The 14,706-nt window shown below is 48.0% G+C and overlaps 1 protein-coding gene across 3 annotated transcripts in view; it reads right to left on the bottom strand.

The window, feature by feature from the left end:
* Positions 1-14,706, bottom strand: part of LOC117460964 (oxysterol-binding protein-related protein 10-like) — a 127,658-nt gene that overhangs the window by 104,297 nt on the left and 8,655 nt on the right. For all 3 annotated transcript variants that reach the window (XM_034102619.2, XM_034102621.2, XM_034102622.2), the window contains exon 2: positions 11,628-11,807. In XM_034102619.2, the coding sequence (XP_033958510.2) occupies positions 11,628-11,721 (94 nt within the window). In that variant the 5' untranslated portion in view covers positions 11,722-11,807. The remainder of the gene's footprint in view (positions 1-11,627; positions 11,808-14,706) is intronic.

The raw sequence follows: 14,706 nt of genomic DNA, 5'->3' as shown, positions 1-14,706 counted from the left end.
AGTAGGTGGCGATATATGCTCCAAGTGGAAGCGATTCGCCATTAAAGAAAAAAGAAGAAGAAGACTAGAAGAAGAAATACGCTAACGCTACAAACAGGCACAACACTGTTACTCTATTTTACTGACATATAACATTTGATTTCACCTTGCTCTATTTTTTTTAACGCACGTTCAAAAACGGGAACATTTTCGGGAGTTTCAACCGGGTACCAGCCACCGAAAATGGGGACTCTGCCCGGAAAACAGGGAAGTTTTGGTCACCCATCCGACTGTGTTTACAGCTTAGCACACATGCTAACATTAAGACTACAAGCTCACTTGGGGTTGAGGCTTTTTTACACGTTGCTTGACTGCCTGCCCACATATCTGATCTAAACATAGTAACATGTATTGGGGGAAATAATTATTTAAAGTTATTTAATAATTGTGACATTTATTGTACTTTTTGGTGGATGAATGATGCTCAAAGTGAGGGGGCAAAGAATACAACTGAAGGGGCAATGCCCCCTTTTGCCCCCTCGTGGCGCCGGGCCCGCTTCGCTGACCTGAGTTTTGGAGTCGTAGAGTGATGATACTTATACCATTGGAATCTGTGGAATCTCAGCTTTCATATGATATCTTGTTTGTGCAGATCCGATGAAGTATAACTTATTTCTACATTGAGTTATGTGCTAAGTGCGTTAGCACTCTTTCGCTTAGTGCTCATTCAGACGCTTGGCGTTAGAGTTGTGTTTTGTTTCGGTAAACATTTTCATATCGTCAGGTAGCTGAGTTTCTTCCCATTAAGTGGGTATGACACATTAATAGGTTGTTAAATGTTAAGAATCCCTCAGACGCCGTTTAACCCCCGGGGGCGGGGGCTTGGGGCTTAACAGGTTTTAAAGGGGAGGTGTGCTCTAATTCAAACTTTTCTAATTGTCCACACATTTCTTGAAAACACCCAACACATCTAGGAATTGATCCTACTAACAAGTATTGTGTGTAAATCCAAAAGCGATAAACCTATACATATATATATATATGTATATATGTGTCTGGGCTTTCTCTGGGCTGCTTCTTGGAAACTATCATGGACTGAAAAAATTCTCTTCCCTGCTCAAACTAATTGCTACTTGTACTCTTGTATATCTTAATTAGTGTAATAACATCCATCCATCCATCTTCTCCCGCTTATCCGTGGTCGGGTCGCGGGGGTAGCAGTTCCAGCAGAGAGCCCCAAACTTTCTTTTCCCTGGCGACATCAACCAGCTCTGACTGGGGGATCCCAAGGCGCTCCCAGGCCAGCGAAGAGATATAATCCCTCCACCTGGTCCTAGGTCTACCCCTTGGTCTCTTCCCAGCTGGACGTGCCTGGAACGTGCCCAGGTGGCATCCTAACTAGGTGCCCGAACCACCTCAACTGGCTTCTTTCGACGCGAAGGAGGAGCGGCTCAACTCCGAGTCCCTCCCTGATGACCGAACTTCTCACCTTATCTCTAAGGGAGACACCAGCCACCCGGCGGAGGAAACCCATCTCGGCCGCTTGTATCCGCGATCTCGTTCTTTCGGTCATGACCCATCCTTCATGACCATAGGTGAGGGTAGGAACGAAAATGGCCCGGTAGACAGAGAGCTTTGCCTTCCGGCTCAGCTCCCTTTTCGTCACAACGGTGCGGTAAAGCGACTGCAATACCGCTCCCGCTGCTCCGATTCTCCGGCCCATCTCACGCTTGTCACGATCTGTCTTTATGGTGTCTTGTCTTGTCTATATCTGTTTTTGGTTTTCTGTCTGCGTTGTGTTTTGTCTTGTTTAGATCTGTCTGTGGTTCCCTGTCGTTAGTTTCCCTGGTGTGTCTGATTACCCGATTGTGTTCACCTGTGGCCCCTGTGTTTTCTCCTCCCTCCTCACCTGTGTCCTTGTTTGTGTGATTAGTCTTGTGTGTATTTAAGTTCTGGTTTTTCTGTCTGTCTTTGTCGGTTCGTCTTGTGTATTGGCTTGTCCACGGTGAGTGTTCTGTTCTGTCATTGTCCTAATAGCCTTGAAATAAAGGAATTTCACGTAAATCTGCATTTGGGTCCTACCTGCTTCACACATCGTAACATTACGAACCGACCACAAATGGACCCAGCAGATGATCCATGGGAGGTTGAATTGCAGCATTTAACCTTCTATCTGGCTTGCTGCTTCGATTGGTGGAAGGGAGCGTCCAGTGTTCGGCAGAAGAGGGCCGCTCTGGTAGAGGCGCTCCGGTTGGCAGCAGAGAAACCATGTTTTGTTGAGTTCTTACCTGACTGGATTTTGGACTTCCTTGAAGCATGTGATTCCCGGCCTGCTAGCCCTAAGCATGCTAGCTCCATGTCTCCCAATTCCCAATCTGGCACCATACGCCTTGGTGGGTTCCGCCTGAAGTCAACCCGTGCTTCTGCCCCAGTTCCTGCTCCTGTCCAGGAGTCGTATTCCGGAACTCGTCTGGCTTATGGAGGTCCACGGAGTATTCAGGTGGCTGCTAAGAGGAGTCGTCGCAAGGCCAGGCTAGCAGCCCGAGCCCCAACAGCCATGGTTCCGGCTCCAGTGCCGGCCCCAGCAGCCATGATTTCAGCCCCAGTTCTGGCCCCTGCAGCCATGGTTCCAGCCTCAGTCCTGGCCCCAACAGCCATGGTTTCGACTCCAGCCCCTCGTCTCCGGCCGACGCCAGCTCCCCGTGTCCTGTCGGCGTACCGGCCGACTCCAGCACCTCGTCTCCTGCTGGCTCTCCAGCCGACGCCAGCTCCCCGAGTCCTGTCAGCATACCGGCCGACTCCAGCACCTCGTCTCCTGCTGGCTCTCCAGCCGACGCCAGCTCCCCGAGTCCAGTCAACATACCGGCCGACTCCAGCCCCCCGTCTTCTGTTGGCGAACCAACTCTCTCAAGTCACCCCTCCAGTTCCCTCTCGAGTCTCCTCTCGAGTTACTTCTCAAGTCCCCTCTCGAGTCATCTCTCAAGTTTCCTCTCCAGTTCCCTCTCGAGTCTCCTCTCAAGTCCCCTCTCGAGTCTCCTTTCAAGTCACCCCTCCAGTTCCCTCTCGAGTCCACTCTCAAGTCTTCTCTCCAGTTCCCTCTCGAGTCCCCTCTCGAGTCTCCTCTCTAGTCTCCTCTCGAGTTCCCTCTCGAGCTACCTCTCGAGTCACCTCTCAAGTCCCCTCCCGAGTCATCTCTCAAGTTTCCTCTCCAGTTCCCTCTCGAGTCTCCTCTCGAGTCCCCCTCCGAGTCTCCTTTCAAGTCACCCCTCCAGTTCCCTCTCGAGTTCCCTCTCGAGTCCACTCTCAAGTCTCCTCTCGAGTTCCCTCTCAAGTCACCTCTCCAGTCACCTCTCAAGTCTCCTCTCAAGTTCCTACCCGAGTCTCCTCTCGAGTTCCCTCTCGAGTTCCCTCTCAGGTCCTATCTCGAGTCCCTTTTCGAGTCCTCTCTCGAGTTCCCTCTCAAGTCTCCTCTCGAGTCCCCTCTCGAGTCTCTTCTCGAGTCCCCTCTCAAGTCTCTTTTCGAGTCTCTTCTCGAGTCCCCTCTCAAGTCCCCTCTCGAGTCTCCTCTCGAGTTCCCTCTCAAGTCATCTCTCGAATTCCCTCTCAATCAATCAATCAATCAATCAATGTTTATTTATATAGCCCAATATCACAAATGTTACATTTGTCTCAGTGGTCTTCACAGTGTGTACAGAATATCAGTATGACAATACGACACCCTCTGTCCTTAGACCCTCACATCGTACAAGGAAAAACTTCCAAAGAAAACCCAGTTTAAAGGGAAAAATGGGAGAAACCTCAGGGAGAGCAACAGAGGAGGGATCCCTCTCCCAGGACGGACAGACGTGCAATAGATGCCGTGTGTAAATTGAAAAGATAATACATTTGCAACATAGGTAGTCCAAATGCATGTGTGTATAATAGGAAGATGAATCCACGAGGATATCCATCCAGGACCTATGATCCAGGACCACAGCCACGACTCAAGATCCAGCGCTCGCGATCCAGGACACAGGACCGCAGGATCATCCATGACTCCGGATCCCAGCGTATATAGACACCAAAAAGAAAGACATTTGGGGAAGCTGGGTTAATCGGAACATGAGTGTACACGGGTATAGACAGAGAGAAGGAAGAAGTAAGATGTCCCCCGACAAACTAAGCCTATATCAGCAAAACTAGGGGCTGAATCTAATCAGCCCTAACTATAAGCTTTATCAAAAAGGAAGGTCTTAAGCGCACTCTTAAAAACGGATAGGGTGTCTGCCGCCCGAACACAAACTGGAAGCTGATTCCACAAATGTGGAGCTTGATAAGAAAAGGCTCTGGCTCCCATTGTACTTTTAAAGATTCTAGGAACAACCAACAACCCTGCATTCTTGGAACGCAATGCCCTAGTAGGACAGTAGGGTATAATGAGTTCTTTAAGGTAAGATGGCGCCTGCCCATTAAGGGCTTTGTAGGCGAGAAGAAGAATTTTAAATTCGATCCTGTGTTCTATAGGGAGCCAGTGTAAGGCAGCCAGAACAGGAGTAATGTGGTCCCTTTTCCTAACTCTGGTTAGTACACGAGCCGCAGCATTTTGAATCAGCTGAAGCGACTTGATTGACTTCTTGGTACTCCCTGATAATAAAGAGTTACAATAATCCAGCCTAGAAGTAACAAATGCATGGACTAGTTTCTCTGCATCGTTTTGAGGCAAGATATGCCTGATTTTTGCAATGTTACGTAGATGGAAGTAGGCGGTCCTTGAAATTGATTTTATGTGGGCGTTAAAGGATAAATCCTGATCAAATATAACACCAAGATTCCTTACAGTCTCACTGGAGGCCAAATTAATGCCATCCATAGTTAGTATGTCTTTAGATAATTTGTTTCGTAGATTCTTCGGGCCAAGTACAATAACTTCAGTTTTGGTCGTGTTTAACATCAAAAAGTTTAAGGTCATCCACGTTTTTAAGTCCTTGAGGCAGTCTTGAATTTTATTTAGATGATCTCAAGTCTCCTCTCGAGTCTCCGCTCAAGTCACCTCTCGAGATTCCTCTCAAGTCACCTCTCAAGTCAACTGTCAAATTTCCTATCAAGTTCCCTCTCGAGCCCTCTCTCGAGTCCCAACTCCATGTCCTGAGCCGTTGGAGGTCCCGCAGACTGCTCTTCTGCTGGGGGTCCTGCCAACCCCATGTCCTGAGCCGTTGGAGGTCCCGCAGACTGCTCGTCTGCCGGGGGTCCTGCCAACTCCATGTCCTGTGCCGTTGGAGGCCCCGCCGTCTACTCTCCTGCCGGGGGTCCTGCCAGTCCTGTGTCCTGTGCCGTTGGAGGCCCCGCCGACAACTCTCCTGCCGGGGGTCCTGCCAATCCTATGTCCTGTCTCGTTGGAGGCCCCGCCGACTACTCTCCTGCCGGGGGTCCTGCCAACCCTTTGTCCTGTCTCGTTGGAGGTCCCGCCGTCAACTCTCCTGCCGGGGGTCCTGCCGGTCCTGTGTCCTGTGCCGTTGGAGGCCCCGCCGACTGCTTTCCTGCCGAGGGTCCTGCCAACCCTGTGTCCTGTTTCGTTGGAGGCCTCGACATTACATGTCTCGCCGGGGGTCCTGCCAACTCCTTGTCCTCTTCCGTGGGGAATCTTGCCGACAACTGTCCCACCGGCTCTGGTTACTGTCCGGTCAACACCGGCTCCTGCCCGGTCCCCTGAGAGCTGTGGTCTTCGCCCCTCCTCGAACTCTGCCTTGCCCCCGGGCCGTCCGCCCGAATTCCCCTTTTTGAACTCTGCTTTGCCCCCGGGCCGTCCGCCCGAGATCCCTTCCTGGTCCTCTGCTGTGCCCCTGGGTTGTCAGCCCAGACCCGTCCTCCGGACCCCCTCCACCCACCCTGGTGGCCCTAGTTTTGTGTCCCTCCTCCGGACCCCCTCCACCCACCCTGCTTGAGGTTTTGGACTTTTGTGGGGTTTTTTTTTTAATTTTTTTTAGGACGTCTGGAATCCGTCCCTTGAGGGGGGGGTTCTGTCACGATCTGTCTTTATGGTGTCTTGTCTTGTCTATATCTGTTTTTGGTTTTCTGTCTGCGTTGTGTTTTGTCTTGTTTAGATCTGTCTGTGGTTCCCTGTCGTTAGTTTCCCTGGTGTGTCTGATTACCCGATTGTGTTCACCTGTGGCCCCTGTGTTTTCTCCTCCCTCCTCACCTGTGTCTTGTTTGTGTGATTAGTCTTGTGTGTATTTAAGTTCTGGTTTTTCTGTCTGTCTTTGTCGGTTCGTCTTGTGTATTGGCTTGTCCACGGTGAGTGTTCTGTTCTGTCATTGTCCTAATAGCCTTGAAATAAAGGAATTTCACGTAAATCTGCATTTGGGTCCTACCTGCTTCACACATCGTAACAACGCTCCATTGATCCCTCACTCGAGAACAAGACCCCGAGATACTTGAACTCCTTCACTTGGGGTAAGGACTCATTCCCTACTTGGAGTGGACAGTCCATCGGTTTCCTGCTGAGAACCATGGCCTCAGATTTGGAGGTGCTGATCCTCATCCCAGCCGCTTCACACTCGGTTGCGAACCGATCCAGTGAGTGCTGAAGGTCGCAGACCGATGAAGCCATCAGAACCACATCATCTGCAAAAAGCAGTGGTGCAATCCTTAGTCCACCGAACTGCAGACCCCCCCCCCCACGACTACGCCTCGAAATCCGATCCATGTATATTACAAACAGGATTGGTGACAAAGCGCAGCCCTGGCGGAGGCCAACCCTCACCGGAAATGGGTCCGACTTACTGCCGAGGACCCGGACACAGCTCTCGCTTTGGGAGTACAGAGATTGGATGGCCCTGAGTAGAGACCCCCTCACCCCATACTCCCGCAGCACCTCCCACAGTAACTCCCTGGGAACCCGGTCATACGCCTTCTCCAAGTCTACAAAACACATGTAGACCGGATAAGCGTACTCCCAGGCCCCCTCCAGGATCCTTGCGAGAGTAAAAAGCTGATCCGTCGTTCCACGACCAGGACGGAATCCGCATTGTTCCTCCTCAATCTGAGGTTCGACAATCGGCCTGACCCTCCTTTCGAGTACCTTGGAGTAAACTTTCCCGGGGAGGCTGAGTAGTGTGATGCCTCTGTAATTGGCACACACCCTCTGATCCCCCTTTTTGAAAAGGGGGACCACCACCCCGGTCTGCCACTCCTTCGGTACCGTTTCCGACTTCCACGCAACGTTGATGAGACGTGTCAACCATGACAGTCCCACAACACCCAGAGCCTTCAGCATTTCCGGGCGGATCTCATCCACCCCCGGGGCTTTGCCACTGTGGAGTTGTTTGACGACCTCAGTGACCTCCCCCCGGGAGATTGGCGTTGATCCCCCGTCATACTCCAGCTCTGCCTCTAACATAGAGGGCGGAGTTGTCGGGTTCAGGAGTTCCTCAAAGTGTTCCTTCCAACGTCCCAACACTCCATCAGTTGAGGTCAACAATGTCCCATCCTTACTGTACACAGCTTGGATGGTTCCCTGCTTCCCCCTCCTGAGGTGTCGGACAGTTTTCCAGAACAACTTTGGTGCCGCCCGAAAGTCCTTCTCCATGTCTTCTCCGAACTTCTCCCACACCCGCTGCTTTGCCTCGGCCACGGATGAGGCTGCTGCCCTTCGGGCCTGTCGGTACCTTGCAACTGCTTCGGGAGTCCCCCGGGATAACAAATCCCTGAAGGCCTCCTTCTTCAGTCGGACGGCTTCCCTGACCACCGGTGTCCACCAGGAGGTTCGAGGGTTACCGCCCCTTGAGGCACCTAAGACCTTGAGACCACAGCTCCCCACCGCGGCTTCGGCAATAGAGGCTTTGAACACCGACCACTCTGGTTCAATGTCCCCAACCTCACAGGAATGCCCGAAAAGCTCCGCCGGAGGTGTGAGTTGAAGGCCTCCTGAACTTGGGCCTCCTCCAGACGTTCCCAGTTCACCCGAACTACACGTTTGGGCTTACCAGGTCTATCCAGAGGCTTCCCCCGCCACTCGACCCAACTCACCACCAGATGGTGATCAGTTGACAACTCCGCCCCTCTCTTTACCCGAGTGTCCAAAACATACGGCCTCAGGTCCGATGATACGATAACGAAATCGATCATGGACCTTCTGCCTAGGGTGCTCTGGTACCACGTACACTTATGAGCATCCTTATGTTCGAACATGGTGTTTGTTATGGCCAATCCATGACTAGCACAGAAGTCCAGTAACAAACCACCACTCCGGTTCAGATCAGGGGGGCCGTTCCTCCCAATCACGCCCCTCCAAGTGTCTCCATCATTGCCCACATGTGCGTTGAAGTCTCCCAGCAAGACTAAGGAGTCCCCTTCAGGAGCCCCATACAGGACTCTTTCCAGGGTCTCCAAGAAGGCTGAATACTCTGAACTGCTGTTGGGTGCATAAGCACACACAACAGTCAGAGTTTTCCCCCCCATAACCCGCAGGCGTAGGGAGGCGACCCTCTCGTCCACTGGGGTAAACTCCAACAACGAAGCACCTAACCGGGGACTTGTGAGTATCCCCACACCCGCCCGGCGCCTCACACCTTGAGCAACTCCGGAGAAGAATAGAGTCCAACCCCTATCCAGAAGTAAGGTTCCAGAGCCGACGCTGTGCGTAGAGGTGAGCCCAACCAGATCCAACTGGTACCGCTCCACCTCCCGCACAAGCTCCGGCTCCTTCCCCCCAGAGAGGTGACGTTCCACGTCCCCAAAGCCAGCTTCTGCCGCCCGGGTCTGGTCCGTCGAGACCCTCCGCTTTCACTGCCACCCGTCTGGCAGCGCACCCGACCCCATCGATGTTTCCCGTAGGTGGTGGGCCCGCGGGACAGAGAAGCGGAGGTGTTGCCCACGTTGCCTTTTCGGGCTGGGCCCGGCCGGGCTCCGTGGCAAGCCCGGCCACCAGACGCTCGCCGACGAGTCCTCCTTCTGGGCCTGGCTCCAGAAGGGGACCCCGGGCTTCCTCCGGGCCGGGTATCCTCACTTCTTGTTTTTCCTTTCATGGGGTCTTTTGAACCAATCTTAGTCTGGCCCCTTGCCTGAGACCAATTTGCCATGGGAGACCCTACCAGGAACACAAGGTTCCAGACAACACAGCCCCCAGGTTCATCAGGGCACACAAACCTCTCTACCACGGTAAGGTGCTGGTTCTTCAGAGAGTGTAATAACATAAGCTCTGCTATATAAATATTGCTCTGCCTCCATTACAACTCTGGCACTAACAACTGTTTGTAATGAGGCCTCTCTGATGGAACAGATTGTAACAATGTGTTTGATAGGAAATGTAATATTGCATTATTAAAGTTCCTGGTACATTGTCCCCGCATCAGAAACCAGACGACAAAGAACAAATAGCGGTCTGGACTGGTTTATCTTTGTTTTGCTGCTGATGAGATGAAAGCTTTGGAGGCTACACAGAGGAGGGACAAACATATCTGATCTGGATTTAACACAGCCTCGCCAAAAAGCCATCAGTGTGACAAAGAGAGGGAGGAAGAGACAGAGATGGACAGGCGAGGAAGCGTGTGAACAGGAAATCACAGCTGTCACATATGGAGATTAGCAATTCACACAACTCTGACAGTCACACAGGAATACTTCGGCCCTGGAGCACTTGGTATCTGAAAGGTGCCAACAACACATTTCAAGGACTGTCTTCTTTCATCTATGTAACTTTGTAAAAAACTCTGGCATATCCTCCCTCCAAACGATGCATAAAAACAAGTCCATGTATTTGTTACTTTAAAATTGATGATTGTACTTCATAATTATCAGACTGTACCAAAGACACTCTTAAGACACTTAAGTTGATTAAAATGTGGCGTCACGCGTATTGACAAGAATGAGGAAACATATCATATTACTCCTGTATTGGCTGCGCTGCAGTTACTTCCTATCAAATCCAGAATAGAGTTTACAATTCTCCTTCTTGCCGACAAGGCCTTTAATGGTCAAGCACAATCTTATTTTAAAGAGCTCAGGGAAAACTTGACCTTTTGGAAAGGTAGGCAAATGCCTTAGGCCACAAAAAGCTATAGACTTATATTTGGATTTAGATATGAAAAACATTGATTTAAGTTACTATTCTTACTCATTGTTCCCCAAAATAACAGATCCAATGATACTCAAACACAAACCAAAAATAGTTTAATTTTTAACTACCAGAGAAATGGCTCCCAACAGAGCGCTGGACGTCAATGTTAGCATGATGCATTATTATTCATTTAACTATGCAACATTGTGTTAGAATTGAAAGCCCCACCCTAAACAGTTGTTACGTTAAATCAGGTACATTGTGCTGATAATGCTTTATTTCAATCTCCACTTGAAGCACTATTTAGTATGACTTTTACTTAGTGGCATAAATAGTTCACTACTATTTTACTTTAATACGCAGCTTAGTCAAATACTCAATTCTGATTTCAGAAGTATTTAAAAGCAGAAATAATTTGGTAAATTCAACGCCAGCTGTGGGTGACAAACATTAGTTTTCTCCATCAGAAAAACGTAGAGAATACATTTTGAATATTCATTTTGATATTTGTGGAAAACATCAAACTTTGGATATGTTGCCATGGCCGGAGTTCGGACGTTGGTAGGCAAATGCAACGGAAAACATTTTTCTAAGAGGGAGCAATAGGCGCATTCACACCGCAGTACTTTTCCCACAAAGGTTCATGAGAACGTAGTTCATGAGAACACTTTAGTTCTCATGCACCACGTAAATACAGATTGCGTTCACAGGGACGGATTAGGCAAAGGAAGCTGCTGACGTCACTTCTTCTTGTTCTTCTTCTTCTTTTTCTTCTTTTCTTCTTCTTCTTCTTCTTCTTCTTCTTCTTCTTCTTCTTCTTCTCTTCTTCTTCTTCTTCTTCTTCTTCTTCTTCTTCTTCTTCTTCTTTTCTTTTCTTCTCTTCTTCTTCTTCTTCTTCTTCTTTCTTCTTCTTCTGCTTTGGGTTTACTGGTAGGCCGCAAACAACTTCACGGTGTATACTACCACCCGAAGTCCCCGGCGGAGTTGGGGACTGGCTTCTACTGAAGCCTTCCGAGTAAATCGCCAGAGCGCGCCGACACCTCCTCATCTTCACCGCTCCCATGTTTTATTTTGTGTTGCCATAAGTTAGTCTTTCTGCGTTTGTGCGCTGGGCTAATGCTAATGCTAATAATGCTAATGCGAGGATAATAACATGGCAGCTTCACAAAACTTTTTTGGAGTTTTACACGGCGTGGTTTGCAATCCGCCCAGCCAATCAGACATAGGAACCTTTTTCTCCCACGAAAGTCCCTGCAGGGACGGAAAAGGGGGTCAAAATGGTTCTGATGAACTCATTTTAGTTCCGGCTCTTTTTGGTGTGAACGCGACATTTCTGAACTATATCGGAACTAAAGTGGGAAAAGTACTGCGGTGTGAACGCGGCTAATATGATCACTTCGCGTCAGGATCCTAATCACCATGTCAGTGTTCTTTTTTATTAATAACCACCTCGTTGCATCCCTTACATAAATCTCCTTAGAACAAATATATTTTTCTTCCATTACTGCCAATACCAACATTCCCAGCTAGATCAAATGAAAGCAAGACTCCAGGAAAGTCGAGTAGAGTCCTGTTGTAAGGTTAGTTATTATGTGCTTGGATGTAATTCTCTTACCTCTGAGTTTGTAGGAATCCTCAGTCGTGGACTGAATGGTAAACATGTATGGAAACTCATCAGCTGAGACCACCACGGCTCCTAAGAGAGGCATAGACCCTCTGGGCGGTTCGCTGGCTCTTACTCAGTTCATTCAGATGATATTGGAGCTGACCAACCTCTGGATCCAGAACAAAATATCTGCAGGAGAGAGAAGTGAGAGAGAGATGAAGAGAGTTTTAAAAGAAGAAACAAGAGATGGAGAGCGGTGGGACACAGAGAGAAGGGCTGGTTTGGGTTGTTGGGGTTGGAGTCTCAGCTCTTAAATCTACAAATGTTTCACTAATTTCAACGTGAAACAAATGTGGCTATTTAGGCTAACCGCTTTGGCTCGAAAGAGCTTTAGTTTTTGGTTGTTCTTAATAATTTGCCATTGGCTTAAAAAGCATGCGTTTGCCTTACTGTAGGTTACCAGTTAAATTCATCACTTTATCTGCAAGTTTATGCTTCTTGAATGAATTGTTTGAAAGAAAAAATCTTGTTGGGTCCTACGGCATCAAGTATAGTTGACATTTACTTAGGTTAACGTATCTAGCTGATCCCAGGGAGGGACTGGGACTGAAAAACGTCCCTGAACTTCGACCCAGCCCAGCTCACAACAATTACGGCTAAATTGTGGCTGGATTCAAATGTTATGTTACCACTCTCAATGATCGCTCTTTAGCCGGAATTGGCCCAGCAGGATAGTTAGTCAACCACTCTGCATTGATATAAGAATGAATGTAGGTGATTCTTACAGTATCTGCTGCTCACAGCTGATTTATAATATAAAAAAGCTTCTTCACTTCATGAAATCCCTGCAGCATGTAAAAGCAGAAAGAATGATGAAGCCTATGAGATGTGCCACGCCAGCACGCAGAGCTGTGCACACAGCCGGCCACAGATAACTTGATTAGATCTGCTGAAAGAAAGCTGCTGCTATATAACCACACCCAACTCTACACAGCCAGATGCCCCGGTTATAACTTCACATTCTGCAAGTAGTGTTTTTCCTTTTCCAAAATACTGTTTTTTCCTTGGAAACATTGCGTTGTACCGATGCGCTCCGGCAGCTCTAACCATGTCTTAACAAAGTGCTCAAAAGTCACTATTTCTTAAGTGATGGTAGAAATAGAATACCTTTTGTTGTTGACCTAAGTGACTACAGGAGGTCCAAGAATAGCAAGCCACATGAATGGGAGCAAATTATTTCTTAATGTTCTTAATGTTTTTTCATAATGGCTTGTTTTATGTTTACTTGATTCTCTTTTTATTGACTGTTTTTAAATGCCATTTTATAATGTGTTACCACTGCACTATTTCTTATCTTACATTTTTCATTTTTGCGAAGCACTTTGAATTGCCTTGTGTTGAAAGGTGCTACTGTATATAAATACACTTGCCTTGCCTTGAAAATGCAGCAGCAGTGCCACATTGCTTTACCCTAATCTGAAATTAGGGTATCAGCAAATATATCTTTACTTGGCAATCATGATATTTAAAGGAACAAACACATAATTATACATGTATGCCACGGTCAGTCGCACTTGACTAACAGCCGTACTGTGATTCTCCAGAACACACAGATGGCCAGAGCGCCCCTGGCTGAACCTCATCGTGTCATTCACCCCCTTTTTGGCCTCTGTTTGTTCTCAGGCATGACAAACCATAACTTACATTTGAACCATTTTCCAATAAAGTAGCCGACCAATAAACTGAGCAACATCAACAAATCTTCAAATCAGAACCAAGTTTATTAAGAAATATGTGTATACCGTACAGACACACACATGGCTTGCACAGCATAAGGAGTCCCACATGGGGATGGATGGAGGTGGGAGGGGCTACGTTCTTCCTGAGGTCTTTTACCATCTCTACAGAGTGTTTAACTCTAACTTAGTATTTCTTTCACAAGATCACCAAATGGTGAATCTCCCACCTGTGGACAGGCTGACCCTCACCAGAGGTCCGATGAGTTCAGTAAGGTAAGCTATTCTAAAACATTGGTGATCTCTTAACTTTCCATGTATTGGTCTGAGACTGTAAAGGGTAGGATTTTATAAAGTGTGTTTAGAGTCCAGCCTCCAGTGCTTTCACACCGCATGTTAATTCTTACACTGACGGCAGCTGCCATACAAGGTGCGAAACTGCTCAACATCTAATCCAATTTTATCTCGTTCACACACTCTCAAACACCAATACTTTGGCACCTTTGGGGAGGGAAAAGATGCAAGAAAAAACACCTGGTATGCTATTACTCGTACAGACTTAGAGGTCACCTATTGTGCAAAATCCACTTTCTCATGTCTTTTATACATCAACGTGTGTGTGTGTCCTGTGTAAAGAGATTCTGAAAGTTTCAGGAAAAAATATTTGCTCACTTTTTATCCTGATCCATTTATAGAAAAACTTGTCTGAAAATGAGCTGATCAGATTTGGGCCACTTTATGATGTCATAATGTTTTTTTGGCTTGTGTCACCATTACCCAATAACCAACCAAGGTAACCGAATAATGATTTTTTGTAATATATGTAATATGGGCGTCGTAGCCATTATATGAGGGTGGGACAAGTCCCCCCCACTTTTTCAAATGATTAGTTTAGACCCACCCACTTTTACCATGTGGAAAGTCCGTGAATCGGTCTATCCACTCGCCGCACTTTGTCGAGCGCTGTGTCAGTGCTTCACTATCAAATCCATTCCACTTGCTTATTGAGAGAATGCCCAAATCAATGAAACTCCGTTCCATGTTTTCACTGCTACTTTGTACCAAGGCAGATTCTCCCATAGCGCGCGCATGTTCAAGGAGTGTTGTCATAGTTGGACAGCTCAGATCTGTTGTATGAAGCGATGCCGGTAGCGGAGGTAAGGCACACACACCAAGTGTTCAGGAAATGGTTAATACAGCGAAAATCAAAGCTGACGATCTCTTGGTTTGATATGTTTTCTCCCCCAGACAACATGGACATAATAAGAACACTTCAAAGAAGAGGAAAGTAAGTCATCAGCTGGTAGCAGTTAATCAGTTAACAGTGATGGCGGCGGCAAAAGCGTCTCACT

This window comes from Pseudochaenichthys georgianus, chromosome 16, assembly GCF_902827115.2.
Source record: "Pseudochaenichthys georgianus chromosome 16, fPseGeo1.2, whole genome shotgun sequence".
Taxonomy (NCBI): domain Eukaryota; kingdom Metazoa; phylum Chordata; class Actinopteri; order Perciformes; family Channichthyidae; genus Pseudochaenichthys; species Pseudochaenichthys georgianus.
Note: the sequence above shows the minus strand (reverse complement) of the source record. Positions and strands in the feature narration are given on the sequence as shown.